Source organism: Aptenodytes forsteri, unplaced genomic scaffold (assembly GCF_000699145.1).
Source record: "Aptenodytes forsteri isolate BGI_AS27 unplaced genomic scaffold, ASM69914v1 Scaffold66, whole genome shotgun sequence".
Classification (NCBI taxonomy): domain Eukaryota; kingdom Metazoa; phylum Chordata; class Aves; order Sphenisciformes; family Spheniscidae; genus Aptenodytes; species Aptenodytes forsteri.
Window position 1 is genome coordinate 4,566,125 of NW_008795131.1, and position 17,518 is coordinate 4,583,642.

At 41.8% G+C, this 17,518-nt stretch overlaps 1 protein-coding gene across 1 annotated transcript in view; it reads left to right on the top strand.

The window, feature by feature from the left end:
- Positions 1 to 13,599, top strand: part of VEZF1 (vascular endothelial zinc finger 1) — a 27,758-nt gene extending 14,159 nt beyond the window's left edge. The window contains 7 exon segments of the mRNA XM_009278355.2: positions 3,717 to 4,414; positions 5,143 to 5,206; positions 6,225 to 6,408; positions 7,873 to 7,955; positions 7,958 to 8,114; positions 10,390 to 10,434; positions 10,776 to 13,599. Of these exon segments, the coding sequence (XP_009276630.2) occupies positions 3,717 to 4,414; positions 5,143 to 5,206; positions 6,225 to 6,408; positions 7,873 to 7,955; positions 7,958 to 8,114; positions 10,390 to 10,434; positions 10,776 to 11,203 (1,659 nt within the window). The 3' untranslated portion in view covers positions 11,204 to 13,599.
- Positions 13,600 to 17,518: the final 3,919 nt, after the last annotated feature.

Genomic DNA, 17,518 nt, shown 5'->3' on the forward strand with positions numbered 1-17,518 from the left:
AATAATAAAGCTTTAAGACCTCATAATAAATGCTGAATATCGTTTCTTGAGTCATTTTGTTAAAACCAACGATTTAGGGTGCGAGCATCCTAATGCGCCCAGCAGAAAGCACTGTTAAGATACTCCTGATGTGACTTTAGTTGTTCTTCTTCCCATTCTCGCCAACAGCACGCCAGCCAACATCCAACTGGTTAGTTAAAACTAGTAGCAAAAAGTGGATTTAAAAGCCCCTCCCGGCCAGCCCCCCCTTCCCGGTACCAGTTAAATAACAAATGCAAGTGACTGAACATACACGCTCATTCTTCGCGGGGGGAGTTTTACCAAGTGTGTGTTTCAGCTGTGACCGGATTTCTAAGGGACAGTTTAATACGCGGTGTGTAAAGTTGTAATTTTTAGCAAAATGTTTTTAGAGGAGGTTGCAATGTCTTAATTTTAGTCTTGCTAGCAATGGGATATGTGTCTGTAAATTGCTCTTTCCAAATAACGTTGTTTGATTGTGTTTAGGTGGCATTTTGATGAATTGTATCTTTTTAAAGAAACAATTGTGAGACTGAATAAGCAGCTCTTGTTTGGATATTATTAGTCCCTGAAATGCATATTTTGAAAACCACTTTTAGTATCTGCTCAGAAAGTGAAAGTTGTATCTGTTAATGTGAGGAGGAATCATCCATCAAACAGAGTGTTCAAGATATGACTCATGCTAATTTGTTGCTCTCACATTAAGGCTGGAGCGCAAAAATATTTTAGCCTCTGGCATTGGAAGTTCACAATGCCACATCCTACCACTCCGGGTCACGAATTACAGGTTTTTTTTGTTTACTGCCCCCCAGGAAAGAAAAAATTAGTGATAGAACGAGGGTATTTTGCACGAGAGCCTGTCCCAGGCGATCAAAATATCACAAAAATGTTGACTTGACATTAATGCTAGGTCAAGTAAAACCGTGGTCTGTGCCTGAATAAAAATGACTTGCGAGAGGCATGCAGCAGGTGCTGTCTTCCCTTCTCGAACAGCGAGTTAAAAAAAAAAAACACCCGCCTGATCCTTTTTTAAAAGGCTTTAATGCAGGCAGCCCTTGGAAACTGAGGAATACTGCTTGTTGCAAAGAGGGGTTGTTAGAAAGACAGCGACGCTAATGACACTGGCTATCTGGGAACCAAGATAAGCAGACTTCTATAAGCAGCGGCTTCATAGCCTGTAGCCTTATGAATATACATTGTTTTATGTCCACCGTCTCTGTTGGTTCCGTAGGAGTGAGTGCATCATTACCTCGAAGTGCTGACGATTCTTTAAGGCTTAAAAATATCCATAAACTGCAGAAGTTTGAACCTTGTCCAAAGGATTTGGGCTCTCTATTATCCGATCTACTAGCTCTGCCTTTGAAACTGTATCTCTGGAGCTATCCTTAGGTGCTCTTAAGTGTCTTCTGATGCAGTTTAACAACATTGTTTAATGCTTATTTAAAGTTGGCTGTAAAACATTTCAGAATTTTTTAAAATTAAAGTTGTATTTAAGTACACAACTTGCTTAATATTGTACTTTCAATGTGTATTGTACATACTATATTCTTTTTATGCAATGTAGATGTCTCGATCGCTTTTTAAAAACATGGAAAATAAATGGTTGAAAATCCACAGTTGTCACTGAAGTCAGGCAAAAGTTTAATGGAGAAGCTGGAGCGTGTGCTGTGCCCTGATTTAGCAGCGTAGCCTCCAGGAGAGTTCTGCATTCGACTCTTCAGCAATCGCTGCTGCAACAGCCCTTAGGCTGTTGTTTGAGGTGGCTGCTATGGCCAGGCGCGGTGTGGTAATGTTCAGCTTACCTGTTGCATCCCAAGCTTCGGCACAGATGGGACGTAAAATGCAGATTAAAAACGGACAGGCTGGCCTGGCTCCTAACGATTCCTGCAAGTTTTGTCTCCCGTTATCATACCGAATCCGGGCTTTCTCCCGTGAACCGTTTTCCTGTCAGGTAGGCTTGGAGTGTTAGGGAGCACATATTCATACCCACGTGGGTTAGTGTGTATCCACCGGTGGCTTTTATCCAAAGATCACCGGCATCGTGCTCCCGAAAAATGAGTGGCTAAGGTGATGGAGGGCTTGTGCGGTGGCAGGAGGAGGCGGGAGCCCCCCTGCAGCTGAGGGAGAGTTGCACGGAGGTGGCTGTAGTCGCTGCTGCAATCGAGAGAGGCAAAGTGGCCGGAGCTGGATGCAACTAAGAAAAAGTCCCAAAGTGAGCTTCTAGAAATACTGACTTCTCCAAAGGACACGGTGAAACGGATTCACTTAGGAAGAGTATTAGCCTGAGTGCATTTCATAAAGCTGTCCATCCTCAACCAACGTAAAAGTAGACAAGTTGGGGGTTGCAAGCCAGCGCAGCGTTTTATTCAGCTCTCAGCCTCGAGTCATGAAGTGAAGTACGTGTTACTTTGTGAAGGAAACCGTAGGGAAGAAGTCCTGGAAGGCTGCAGTACTGATCTAATGGGAATGCAAGTTTCCCCAAACTCAGCTTCAGACCTGGCACGCTGCGTTAATAACGAGACTGATTTAAAACTGGTCTGATGAGACTGAGGCACATCTTGAATACAGATGCGCTTAAACTGGCTTAAGGTGCTTGAGTGATTTATTTTAATGCTCCATTAGGCTGAATTGGTCTGTGTGGTTTCTAAACCACTTTAAAATTGTATCTGCTAGGGTTTTGTCCCAGTCTGACTGGGTGAGTTTTAATAACAGTGTTTTCTGCCTTAGAATAAACAGCGCCTAATACAAGCGTGGTGTAGCACAGCCCGTAGTGGCGCAGGCTGCAGCTCAGCTGAGCGGTGCTTGCTGCGGCATGCTCCTGGGGGGTCCCCCTCTGTCTCTTCCCTTTAGCTTCTCCCACTGATTCTGTAGTTCAGAGTCAGTTGGTATCGGCTGTTTTGAAACAGCTTTCAGGTCTTTTTTTTTCACCATCACCCCCCCGCCCCGCCCCGTGTTCTCCAGCATCTCTAGATGTCTACCAGTGCTTATCGATTAGCTTCTCTTCCTATCACAAAGTAGCCGCTGATGAAGAGAAAAAGAACATGTCACTATTCTTATTAGCTTCCAGACGCAAAGAGCACAGTGGTCAGTGTATAAATGCAGCGGGAACCTGCTAAATATAGAAACGTGGCTGTAGACAGTTCTCGATTCAAGTTGCTTTGGTTTCAGCGCTAACACACTGGTATGAACACGTTGTTTAAATAAGACACCTTATCGCATCCTGGCTCTCTGTGGCTGCAGTTTAATTCTCAATGTGCACTAAGCTCGGATTAAAGGTGGGGCGGTGTTTTGCAACTCCCATCAGTACATTCATACGCTCCAAAGATAGTCCCAAGGTGGCATCTGATATGATCGTTAGCAAAACAAGTTATCTGTTAGGTAAAGATCAAACACTGTGTTAGTAAAAGATCTGACAAGCACCTAGTTGTTTTCCATAAGAAGTGTTGCCCTCCGGAAACTTAATAATTATTTGATTGTTATGATGTGTGCCTTCCTACGCTTACCACAGAATCTGCACAGCGAATGCATTTAAAGTGCGAGCGGTTTATCCTGTCCAAAACCAAAATTATGTAACCTTTTCCAGTTGTTACTTCAATGGCTTTTGGTCTAGAATGTGCTTTCCTGTAGTTTGTAAATGTTCTCACCGTGTCAGAGTGAGCACCCATCAATAGAATTTAAGTGTGAATGTTTGGTTTTAGGCACACGAAGCCTCACATCACCAACAGCAGGCAGCACAGAACAGCTTGTTGCCTCTCCTGAGCTCTGCTGTTGAGCCACCCGATCAGAAGCCGATTCTGCCCTTACCAATAACGCAGAAACCTCAGCCTGCACCAGAAACATTAAAGGATGCTATTGTTGGGATTAAAAAGGAAAAACCTAAAACCTCCTTTGTGTGCACTTACTGCAGCAAAGCTTTCAGGGACAGCTACCATTTGAGGCGTCACGAGTCCTGCCACACAGGGATAAAATTAGTGTCACGGCCAAAGAAAACTCCCACCACAATGGTGCCCCTTATCTCGACCATCGCTGGTGACAACAGCCGAAGTTCATTGGTTTCGACTATCGCAGGCATCCTGTCCACAGTCACTACGTCTTCCTCTGCCACCAACCCCAGCAGTAGTGCCGGCGCAACGGCTATGACAGTGACTCAGACGGTGAAGAAGCCCAGCAAGCCCGTTAAGAAGAACCACGCTTGTGAGATGTGCGGAAAGGCCTTCAGGGATGTCTACCACCTCAACCGGCACAAGCTGTCCCACTCAGATGAAAAACCCTTTGAATGTCCAATTTGCAATCAGCGCTTCAAGAGAAAGGATCGCATGACCTACCACGTGAGGTCTCATGAAGGTGGCATCACGAAACCATACACCTGTGGTGTTTGTGGAAAAGGCTTCTCGAGGTACCATGTAGAAAATCCCAGGCGAGCTCAAGTATTGGCTTTTCATAACCAAGAAGGGTTAAGCTATCATAGCGAGGGGCTAGGAGAACCAGACATCTTAGAAGATTGGTGAGGGGATAAAGAGCCTTGTTTACCTCTAGGGCGTGGGTCTTGATCTGAGCCAGATTGGCAGTGGCCAAAAGTGGTCACTCTTTTATGAGAGTGTTTTGAAATGATTTCGTGACCTCATCCAGGTCCCGTAGGACGCGTGTCTGTGTCACTGGTGGTGACCACGGAGCCCCTTTACCAGCCTTTGCAAAGGTCAATGACCGAATGAGGCATGGCAGGCAAACTGTCTCCTTGTCTCGGAGCAAGGTTGAGGCGTACTGACAGAGCATTGTGGGGGAGCTTGCATTGCTGCTGGCTGTATTTATATCTGTGCTTGCAACAGAGAAAACTTCAACCTCTAGTGCTGTTGATCTGTCACCTTCACACAAACGTACCATTTTCAGGTGTGTAAGAAGAACACGGTTAAGTTTTAAACTGCAGGTTGGGTCTCAGCGTAACTATGTGTTACTCTAGCTGAAGGCCACTGCGTAGGTACGGGGAATGTATTTATTCTTGTCGTGCAGAGGGATGTGGGCTGCAAGGGGTCATCAGCGCAGTGTTCAGCACCGCTAGCCAAGGTGTCCTTACTATGTATTTGTAACAGTATGCATTTTCTTTTCTGTTCCTCTCTTTTTTTGCAGGCCTGATCATTTAAGCTGTCACGTTAAACATGTTCACTCAACAGAGAGACCCTTCAAATGCCAAGTAAGGGTTAAAATGATTTATTAAGAACAATACGTTATTGTATCATTAGAATCTCAGGTGAATAATCTTTTCAGAACTGTATTTGCTCCTGGATTTTTCGTTGGAAAGCAAGTTTAGGAATAACGTCACATTCACCTTACATACCAGCAGCACTGTAGTTCTGATGTAAGTGTAGAGGCAGTTTAAAAGGATGCTGTGGCTACTTTTTTAGGAAGATTAGAGGCTTTTTGCTTTCTTGGAGAACAACGTAGGTGCGCTGTTTTACAGTATGCTTAACTTAGTAGTAGGATTGTAGCAGCATCCTCAGCTCAGTGCTGATTACCAGAGTAATGTGTGCAATGTGTTTCTCAGCATATTTAAATCAAATGAGTTTCTCAGTATATCCATTTAAAATGGATTGGAATAGTTGATTCCAGATCCGTTACTTCGCTGGAAGGTGAAAGCAGGTATTCATAAGTTGATGACTGAGTATAAGAGAAATAACTTGACTGTCCTTGAACAATTAACTGTTTTGCTTGGAATATCCATGCTTGTTCCAGCCTGTGTTTTAGTGACTCATCATATTAAATAAAAGTCTTGTGTAAAAAGAATAGTGTTAGAAAAAGGTTTCATTTCCTTGTTCTGATTTGGATGGGAACAGAAGTAATTGAGCAATTTAAGATATCAAGTTCAGATTTGTGCAGTAAAATTGTTATCAAAACCCAACTTTGCCTGTTGTAGGTTTTTTTAATAAGCTACCTCTTGTTTTGGTAGGTACGACAACTCGCTATTTTAAGAAAGTTCAAGTAGTATAGAGTATGATTTTTGTCATAATTGTCTCAGAAGCCAATTTCCGTTTTCAGTCTCTGTTTAGTAGTTTGATTTTGGTTTCTCTATAAATACAGGTAAAACTTAAGGTTGTCAATATCCTTAGGATACTGTTTGCACCTACAAGGTAAAATAGGCTTACAGTGGGCATGTAATTCATACTGTGCTGATGCTGTCTGCACTTCAAGTGTAACTGTTGTCCTTCATATAGACGTGCACTGCTGCCTTTGCCACCAAAGACAGACTGCGGACACACATGGTGCGCCATGAAGGAAAGGTATCGTGTAATATCTGTGGTAAACTTCTGAGTGCAGCATATATCACCAGCCACTTAAAGACACACGGGCAGAGCCAAAGTATCAACTGTAATACCTGTAAACAAGGCATCAATAAAAGTAGGTGAACATTTTAAAAACATTTCTAATAATGTGTTTGCAAAGGGAATTGCCTTTGATTACGTTAAAATGCAAAAACATACCTATCAGTCTGGGTATTCACACCTATTAAAAATAGGTATTTGATAACAGGATCTTCTTCAGCTCAAGAAATTGGCACATGTGGAATTTAGTTTGCTGCTAGGCTGTGCTCTTATCCCTTAGGAATGCCCTGCAGTTTGTGAGAATAACCCATCTCTTGAAGAAAGGAGTTCCCAAGTTTTCTCAGCTTCTAAGTACAGTGCTGCTTCCTGAACCGTACAGCCCTAAAAGTCCAACAGATAATCCTGGAGATTTTAGAATATTTAAGAACTGCTAAGATCTGCCAAGTTTCAGGTTTGAAGCCTCATCTAAAGCTCATCAAAATTAGGAGAAAGATCTCTCTGCTTTCTCTGAGCTTTGAGACAGGGGCTCAATGGTTCCTCCCTCTGGCAGTAGCTGACAAGAAAAGCATTTAAATCCAGCCCCGATATGTTTTGGGCATTAATGGCATTTGACTGGTGGTATGCAGGAGTTCAAATGAGATGTTTGTAATAGTTCCTTCTAGTCTTAAACTCTGTGGAAGTGCTGAAGCCTGAACCTGGGAGTGCCTAGTAAGCAAAGACAGACTTGACTTTCAAATCTTCCCTATTTAAATACCTGTAACTTAAGTTAACCTACATGGTTAGTGATATAAGACGAGTTTTCAAAGGAATCAAGAGGGACAAGTAAGGAATGTCTTCGGAAACTTTGTCCTTAAAGCCTTTTAAACAGTACTAATTTACATCTTTGCAGTTCCTGTTACTCCTGGATAATTTGAAGGTACCGGGAATGTCTAAAGTGTCTGATTGTTGAGCTCAATAAGAAATTTGGATGTGAAGTATTTTTCAAGGTATAGGGTTACAGCTCTGGCTTCCCAAGCCAGTTCGGTGGTGCTAAGCCAGTTCACGAGGCATTTACAGCAGTTGTTAGAGGTGGAAATGATGAGCTGTAATGTGGCCAGAGAGTAGTAACATGCTGTTCTGTGATGTAAAGGTAAACTGAAAATTTTAAGTCATACTTGCAATAAAAAGTAAAAAGGCTTTTTTTTTTTTTTAACTGGAGCTGAAGTTTAGAAAAAGTGGAATCAGCTAACCGGCTTGAATTCTAGAGACTCATTGTAGTCTTTTATTTCATTCTTCCTAAAACACAAACAAAATAATCAGAAAGGAAGTTAATTTTTGGCAGTGAAAGCAGATGTTTCTGACTTGCACTTTGGTTTTTAGATCTTGGAAAAGTAGTTCTATAAAACACAGAATTAATTACATGGTTTTAAACACTTCTGTGATTTTTTGCTCTTGAAATCCTGCGAGATTCCACACGCTCTTTACAGAAGAAGCCTTTGTCATCTCAGCAGAAAACAATAACTTTTCAAGGTGAATTTGTGTTTTTACTTAATTGGCATAGCATGCATGAGTGAAGAGACCAGCAATCAGAAGCAGCAGCAGCAACAACAGCAGCAGCAGCAACAACAACAGCAGCAGCAGCAGCAGCAGCCGCAACAACAGCACAACAACAGCAGCAGCAGCAGCAGCAGCAGCAACAGCAGCAGCAGCAGCAGCAGCAGCAGCCACATGTAACAAGTTGGCCTGGAAAGCAGGTAGAGACCCTGAGATTATGGGAAGAGGCCGTCAAAGCAAGGAAGAAAGGTAAAACAAAACAATATTTACGGTCTTGGTTTTATAAGATACTGGAGTTTACAGTTATATAGGGAGTTTAAGATGTCAGAGAAGGATGTCTTACATGAAAATTTCATTCTTGATGTTAGAAGTAATACCTAAAAACTAGCAAGAGGATAACATGACCAAAATTACGCTGTTGTAAATGAACTCCTTATTACTCGCTTCCCTTTGGTCTCTGTGCTTGAATGTGTACGTAGCAGTCATCAATTATAAAGGGATGTTTGTGTCTGCTCCAAGGCAAGAGTCTGTTTTTTTTTACTTGCATGTGGTTTTTGGCTGTGTTTATGCATATTTACCAGTTGTTAACTAGTGTGCATATATATATATATGTATATATACACACACACACTACCCTCTGTCATTGCATCATCATCAGTTTGCATGTGGGTGCTTTCTGTGTCCCTTTCATCTTTTCTCTCCCAATTTATTCCATTCGCTTTATCATCACGTAACTGTCTTTGCATAAAGTTTTCTAGAACTCATAGAACTTACTCTTCTATCTCTTTGTTGTTTTTTTATTACAAAAATAACAAGTGATCGTGTTTTTCATTACTGCTAGCTCACAGCTTACATATACCTATGCTACTGTAATTGAAGATGAATAGCTTCCTATTGTTGGTCAATGTGTCAGTTTTGTAAAGAACAGATTGCTTCAATTTAGTGTCGTTAGGAGTATAGTAGTTTAAAGTCTCCCGTTACCCCTAGCTTATTCTTTTCACAACAGTTTGATTTCTAATGCCTATCATGTGACTCTCGTGGATTACATGTTTTAGAAGAAATTCTTAGTGACCACTTACTGTTTTTCACTAGCTGTTTTTAGTGATAAATGTTCTTGACTCACCTTGTTTTTTTTCTTTCCTCCTAAACTTCCTTTCAGTTTCTTCAATCTTTTTTTCTTTTCTAGGTCTTGTTTGTGTATTAGGCTGCTAGCTCCTTTTGCCTTGATTGTTATTCCAGTTGAATTGAATTCTGTGATCAGACAGTATAGAAGCAGCTTATTCACGTTAAAATGTAGTGATAGCAGAAACATTAAATATCATCAGGCCACTAAATAGATAAAGCAAATGGGTGTCAGATTTAGAAAATCTCTGAGAATTTTTTTTTCTGCTTGTTCCTTCCTATGTCTTGTTCCCTCTTCCCTTCTTTTCTTATTGAGATTATTGAATATGCTTTAAAAGAAACAGTGGTTTTGGACAGAACGGTGGGTGAGGGAGGTGGGTGGGTAGAAGTGTTGTCAGATTGATGATATTAACTTAACTTAATTGGGGAAGGGGCATGGGGTGGGATGTGTCTTTGTGTATTACTGTGCTTGGAAGGTACAGCTAGACCAGTCAGTGCCATGCCTATGTGCTACTCTTTCCATGCTGGTTCTCCTGTGCTAGTGCCACCTGTTGTGTTGGCTTTACAACACTATATGGGATTTTTTTAGTCTAATACGATTTATTTTCACAGTTTGTTTTTTTTTTTTTTTTACTCTTTCCCTTCCTTTCCACCCCTCCTAGATATGGACTTTGAAGAACCAACAGTAACCCTTGAATGGGGCTAATGTTGCTTTCAAAGTTAACTCTGTCTTGGTACATTTGTATTGCCCAAGTGGCAAGAGTGGACTCTTTGCTCCTGGCTTACCTCCTGAAACGTGGGTGTAGACTGAGCTTGGTGTCCTACCCTACAAATGTGGAATAAGACACGACTTAGAAGTGCCGTAACGTTGATCTAGAATATATTTTTGTCGGTTTCTCTAGCAGTCATCCCTTCCCTTTACCCGTGTCCACCGGCCCGCTTCTGTTTTTGGAGCCTTCTAGTATGGGTAGCCGGCAGGTGGTGCTGATGGATGCCTAGTGATCCCTCCGCCGTCCCACCACCTGTGAGCATCAAAGTGCCTCTAAGCAAACAACAGGGTGAATGAGCCATCTGCTACCGGCATCTTGACTTCAACCTACGAGACCGTTTCCAACCGTGAGTTACTGTAACCCACAAGTTAAAAAAAAAAAACCACAACAACAAAAACCCAAAAAACCACAAAACAAAACAACTTGGTGTGGAGCTGTAGCTTATGTGAAAGCTGAGGAGATAGTGGGGGTTGAAAGATGTACTGACTGGGTAGCCTTGAAAATTGCTAAGTAGAAGTACTGTGATCAGTGGAACAATTTAGTAGCAATAATTAAGACTGAAATAAGCAGGTAAATATTGAAACAAGCTTTGCTTATCAGTCCCTAATAATGACTTTTTAAAACCTTCACAGAATGTCAGTTCACCTTTGAGAAGGCTATAGAGTACGTACCATTCGGTATGTACACTCTCTCCTCTATTTATAATGTTCCTCTTGGGAGGATTTTTTTGACTGTACGATACTGTTTTTATGAACATCGAAACCCTCTTTATAAGACAACCTCGCTTGACTTCTCAGGAAAAAAATATTGAATTGAAATGAACTGCATGAGAGTTTGTATTTCTTGTAGGCTATAGAATGTTAACAGTTTTAACTTACTAATAATTCCTAAAGAAAATTATTCCAGAATTTGTACCTGTTCTTGTTTGGTTTTGGTTTTTGTTTTTGTTTTTTTTTAAATCTTGTCCATGGTTTTTTATGTGTTAAAAACTTTTTGTCTTTTTATGTCTCATTTTTAGAAGCTGCTAACTTGTGCCAAACCTCCACTGCTGCTACTACGCCTGTGACTCTTACTACTCCATTCAATATAACGTCCTCTGTGGCTTCTGGGACTATCACAAACCCAGTCACAGTGGCAGCTGCAATGAGCATGAGAAGTCCAGTAAATGTATCAAGTGCAGTTAATATATCCAGTCCGATGAACCTAGGGCATCCTGTAACTATAACAAGTCCATTATCCATGACATCTCCATTAACGCTCACCACACCAGTCAATTTACCTACCCCAGTAACCGCTCCAGTGAATATAGCGCATCCAGTCACTATAACATCTCCCATGAACCTCCCCACACCAATGACGTTAGCTGGTCCGTTAAATATAGCAATGAGACCAGTAGAAAGCATGCCTTTCCTGCCCCAGGCCTTGCCCACGTCTCCTCCCTGGTAAAGAATTTCTAAACAGTATTAAAAAGGATTAAAATGGAATCCTTACCAGCAGTTCTTTTTTGGGTTTTGTTTGGTTGTTTTTTTTTTTGTTGGGTTTTTTGTTTTGTTTTTTTGTTTTGTTTTAGTTAATAATAAATTCAGACTAAGACACTGGGGCAACATGCACCATCAGAGACCATAGTAGCATCTTCCCCTGTTGATTTGGCTCATATGGTTCAAACTTGAGTTTCACTGGAGCACTTCGTTTAAAGTAAGTTTTACCTTTTAGCTGACTGATGCTGAATTAGAGCAGATACTTACTTGCCAGAGTTTAAAAAAAAAAAAAGTCATTAAAAAACAGTTTTATGTTTTATCCCCCAAATTGTAACTTAGAAAATTATTTTAATCTAAACACTAGCACAGACCCCTCTGTACCTTTAACAGGGTGGATGGCTAATTTTAACTTGCCAGTCATTAAGTCCACTGTTTCTGAGCTAGTGTAGAATCTTTGTCTGTGTTGATGTTTTGTTTTTTTTTATGAGTAAATGCATTACAATGTTGTCATTTAAAAAAAAAAATGCATTTTGGAGAAAATATGCATTTTACCTTTGGGAATATGATAATTTCAGGCAGCATTCCCTATGGGAAAGGTGATACCAGCTCTGATATGCAAAGCATATGATAACTTATCATTCTAACTTCAACATATAATAGGGATTGTGACCTGATATTTGGAGATGTAAATATTACCCAACATATTACCCTAAGGGAATATAGCATTGTAGTCAACATTTTTTTAAAAAATCTGTTATTGTTTAGTGAGAAACAGCCATGGCTGACAGAAGAGGAGTCAAAATGTATGTAAACATGGTCTCTGAACAGTCAGACCCCTATGGGACTCTTATCTAGGAGCAAAAGGAGTGCTTTGAAACTTAAGAAATATTGCTTTAAGCTGGAAGATTCTGGAGGCACTGGGTATGATTTTTATGCCCTCTGCCTCCCAATCAGAGCCTGCTGGTGTTACAGCAGGGGACAGACGTGTTAGTTGTTCACTAGAAGTTTTGTCTTATATTAAATTGTATACAGTTTTTATTCTAACCACTAACTAGGTAGGATGCCCCTCCAGGACAAGCAGAGAGCGTCTTTTAATTTCTCCCCTATTTCTTAATCAAGTGTTGTGCAAATCTGTTCAACTTTGTAAATATTTGCAAACATCATCATTTTTACGTTATTCTTCTATTGTGTTAACACATTTCTATCAATTTGTGGGAGTTCTGGGGTGATGGTTTAAACTATCCAGCCCAGAACTTCTCCACAAATGGTCACACATGTTTAAGCTACATGTGCTTTTTATTTCTTAACCTGTTTATCTGTACATAAAGTAGAAAGCAAAATCTAGGGAAACAGATATACTTTTTAGACTATCATGTCACATATTCACGTTTTTAAAACTTTGTTTAAAAAAAACCAACACCCTAAACCGAAGACTCTACATTAAAAAAAAAAAAATAAAATTGCAGTTGAGATGTTTTTATCTTAATGAAGTTGAAAGCTATGGAGATTAGCGTGTGCGCATTTTCACGGAGTGCTAGCAGGACTGACTAGTCAAAATGGACTGCTTCCGTTTCTGCCCTGCCGTGTCAGTACAAGCAGTGATTGCCAGGCTGCTGGCTCAGGTGACAGGTATCTGTATCATTACGTGAAACTGTTCTAGGGGCTTGGACTACATAGTAAAACAAAAACAAAAACAAAAAAATAGAGCTTAGTGTAAAATAATTTTATAAATGATCTTTTGTACTTTAGGACATCAAATTGTACAACTTTTGTATATATAAAAGCTTAGGAACTTTCTGTTTAGCAGAAAGGAAACACATTCCTACACTTTTAATGTATATGTTTGTTATAATGTCCATGTAAACATATGCCCTATGTTTGTGCCTTTTAATTAGTTTGTCTCAATAAACAAAAATGTAGAGAAGAATATGTAGCTATGACTTTGTTACCACTGTTCTTACTCCAGATGTGTAGAGGTCTTTGTTTTTGCACTGTGTAGAGCATTGCGTGCAGACAGCTGCATGACTTAGGCTGAAACGGCCGAAACGAGGCGTGCGAGGCGAACGCACCCCAGCAAAACTCCTTCCTCCCGTAGCATAGAGCAGCCCGCGCTGGTGGGGCGTTGCATGTTGGGATGTGTAGCTTCCAAGCCATCTCCGTTACCCGTGGCAGTGACACCAACTTGCACCAGTTTCACATAGGAGGTGTAGCGTTCTGGATCTGGGTAAATTGCAGAGATGACCCTTAGATGACGTTTGGGTGTCCCTGAGCTTAAAAAAACAAAAGCATTAAAAGCCAATATGAAAATGTGTACTAGAAGTGGTTATCTATGAATTACTTACAATAAACAGGTGTGAGACTTAATTGTATGTTGTCAATTACTGTAGTATTGACAGTGGGTCCTTTGTACAGCTAGCGTGCCCTGCCGATGTTATTTTTATCCCAGCAGAGTAGCAGTAGAATAAACACATTAAACACCGGCAAGGAAATTTTTCAACGTGACAGAGGCTTCCCAAACCACTAACCATGGTGCTGTTAGCATGGGATAGGAAAAGGGCTGTTTCCTTTTTATTTTATGTTGGTTCTGCTCGAATGTACCTGGTTTATGTCCACAAAGCTACATTAGCTAATTGTCAACCTGTTTCATTTGTACTTGGGTAAACATTTGCTTTGTACTGTGTATAAATGGTTCCGAGGTGTGCTCCTCAGCTGTCTCAATACAGACATTAATTTCACTTTGTAATGCCATCATACGAAATACATTAAGCTGTTTTTTGACAAACAAAAGCTACCTGGTCAAGTAGTTTATACGGCATGCATGCTACCTTATAATCGCTGGTTCATCCACAGTATGGCGAGGCAATAAGGCCAGCTGCTGTCGGGAGACGATGTCTAGTTGCGCGACAGCGATGAGTGATCTGTACGGCAGCTTGTGTCACTGCAGCGCTGGGAAGTTAAGACTAAGAAAATGGTGGATGTGAAGAACAGATGCTCCTGTTACACTGAGTTAGTTTCTATGCAGCTGATGCGCTTAGCCTAGTTTATTTCATGGAAACTTTTAAGCTGGATCTAGTCCAACATCCAGGGAAGCCTATTGCTGCCGTTGATTTGAGTGGGTTTTATATCGAGCCCATTCAGGTCTCCGATTGCAAGTAGTTCAATAGGGGTTTTATTTTATTCTTCTTAAGTTTCCATAAGCATTCAGCATTAGGTTAATGGCTTAGCACCGACTGAAAGTTTTAAAGCTGAATTTTGCCTTGGAAGGATTTGTGCTGTGGGAAGTCAGAACAGTCAGATCAATGGCATGAAAACTCGTCCTGTGGGCAAGGAGAGCCTGCGGGTGCCCGGCTCTGCTGGCGAGGCACTGCGGGGAAGCGGGCCACGGGGAAGTAAGTACTATGGCACAGCCACCCACGCTGCCAGGAAATCGTATAAATGGTTTACCTTGGGCACGCTTTTCTCTTTATTTGGAACACGCCACCACTTCCAGAGGGTGTTTGGGGTGAGGAGGAATTTGGGATTTGACCTTTTATGTCCTACCATTGGAGAGTTACACCCGAGTGTTGTAAATTGGGAAGATTTCTGTCCAGTCAAGATCACGGATGAGAGAGAGGAACACGTGTTGTTCTTGGCTTATGAGTTAAATTCTGTTTGCCATTGTTCACAAATAAAAATTTTTTTTTTCCCCTCTTACAATAACTTTTTCTTTAGAGTGGCAGAAGAAAGAAGTATTTAATGTGTTTGCATTTGTCCACGAGAGGTTTAAAGAAAAACACCAATAAGCTGTTTGAGCTGCAGCAATCCCAGGTTACATAAAGGGGCTGGGGTTGCCGAGGGATTAGTCGGTGGCATTACTGGTGGTGATAAGCCCTCCAAGTTCTGCTCGCTCTTCGCTCACTTTTATTTTAGAAACAGCCACTCTGAGCCGTATTTTGAAAACTGCTTGGGGTTAATTTTCAAGGCTGTCAGGGTTAGATTCCCACCAAAGAAAGAAGGAAGGAAAATTTGGATTTAAAGAACGCTAGGGTTTTTAAAAGCATCCAGTACTCCGGTATTTTTTTTATCTTGGGGGTCCCCGTACGGGAGCTGAGTTGTTGAGGACCAGACCACAGTTTTTCACTGCTGGGTCCTTCTGAAAACTCCTGCCTTGCTTTATTGTTGGCTTAGTTTATCCATCTCAACAGATTTAACGGTATTTTCAAAAGGCAGCTATTAAAAGCACTTCAAGTTTTTAAATGCCTTTGAGGTCTGTCTCAGTGCTTAAGTGGACCTTTTTACCAGTGCTTTTTAGGCTAAATAGTAAGTGTAAAAATAAATCTCTTGCTCTCCTAATTGTCAGGCAGAATAAAACTTAAAACTTGATCCCCTTCTACCTATTAGTTTAGTTCAGTGTGTTTATGCTTCTTCTCTTCGGATCATTCGCTCACAGCTTCCAGAGCAGCAACTGAAGGATGACAGAGGAACTACGTGCTAATTTTTATGTCAAAAATAGCTTTCACCTTTAAACGCGCAAGGCTCGATGACTGTCTTCTAATTAGAAAAAGAATGCCTGAGCTTCTATTGCGAATCCGTTTTACAGCTGTGTTCAGATTTGACTGTCAGCCCCTGGTTAAAATTTAGTACTGAGGTCTTGACCTAGAAACAAACCTTTTTTGGTATTGGTTTGGAAAAAGTATTTCAGTGCTAAGAGAAGCTGAGCCAGGCTGTCCAGCTAGCTCCCTCATCACGGGCTGGCAAGAGCGTTAACGTCACCTCATTTTGTTGTACGTTGCATCTCTCTGAAGCCCGAGTAAAGACCGCTGGGAAAGCTGGGCTTAGGATTTTTTAAAAATAACAACAGATTTTTTTGGTTCTTCAGGTTTCTGGGCTAATTTGGGCCATTTTTAAAAGCCCTGGGTTTTTCTTTAAGGAAACATAAGCGCTTTTTGAAAGCCAGACATTTGTAAAACATTTCAGCGTGGGCATCTGAAATTACTGCTTGTATCAGCGTATAGACCTCTGCTTTCCTTGCAAAGCCTTTCCAATAGCCACCTCCAAAATCAACCCATTTAGTAAAAAAAACAAGGGGCATGTTCAGAATGTACGGCACCTTTTGTTTTTCAGAGAAGGCAGAAATACTCCATTCACCTTTTCACTCAGTTGTTCTCGCCAGCTGTCAAGACAAAAACATTTGTGTTGTGTTTTCTGTGCAAGGTTTGTTTTTCAGGGAATTATCAATTTAGTTGGAACTGGCTGAATTAAATTCACTATTTTAATTCTTCATAGTTGTGTATTTCTATTCCCATTTCTTTTTACTTCCTAGCGTCATTAGCAGCTAAGACCCGTATCAAAGGACAGTAAAGAAATTCGATAAAATCGCCTGTTTTCCCCGAAACAAGCCTGGATTAGGAACAGAGATTGCAGTCAACAAAGCTCACTGCAAGGCGCCATGTCACAGAGGAGACGCTGATCCGCGCTTAACTTTGGGAAAGCAAATGTGGTGGCACATGTACTTGTACGCACTGAAAGCCGAAGGTTTGCCTCTAATGTTTTCACTCTTACTGATGTCTGTGTTCCTTGTCAAAGCCTTACAGATTTTTACCCAGGCTAAGGATCGCTTAGCTGCCAGGCACGGATGAAACGATTTGAGTGGGGAAAAACCTCTGCACGGAGGGCCATCCTGCGAGAGCTTTGGACCATCCCAAACGTGTGCTCGGGGTCCGGCGTCCACAGACGTGCTTCCGAGCCGGTCGTGCTGGCCGCGGCAGGGTGCTGTGGGAGGCCGGCTGCGGTTGCCCGGAGGTGCGGTGTTCCTCCCGCAGCGTGTCCGGAAGGATTTAGAGAGCTATGAGGGAAGCGGAGGCCCTGACCCGCTGCCGTTTGCGGTCCCACTCTGGTCTCTGCAAAACGGGAAGTGTTTGCCCTGTGTAAATTGGCTCCTGTAATTTGTAAGAGGAGATCACTTCCCGTCCTGAGCTGTTATGTGGTATGGCTGCAAGCTGTCAGACGCTGTAGCGCTGGATACCGGGGATGGCTGCTTTCTGTCTGTGGTCGAAGTGATGCTTTGTTATAATCCGTCTCTCATGTTCAGCCCTTGGGGCAGGAGTGGTGCGTCCTCTTCCTTACCCCATGCGTGCACGGGGCTGGTGGTCTGAAATCCAAGAGCCTGGGATGCTCGAAAGGTCTGGAGGAGACCGAAAACCAGCCCCGGAGAGCAGCTCTCCTCCGGACGCTGCTCCGCACCTGTCGGCACCCGGGCTGGCCGGGGCCAGAGGTGCCCGACCCCGCAGACACGCAGCCACAG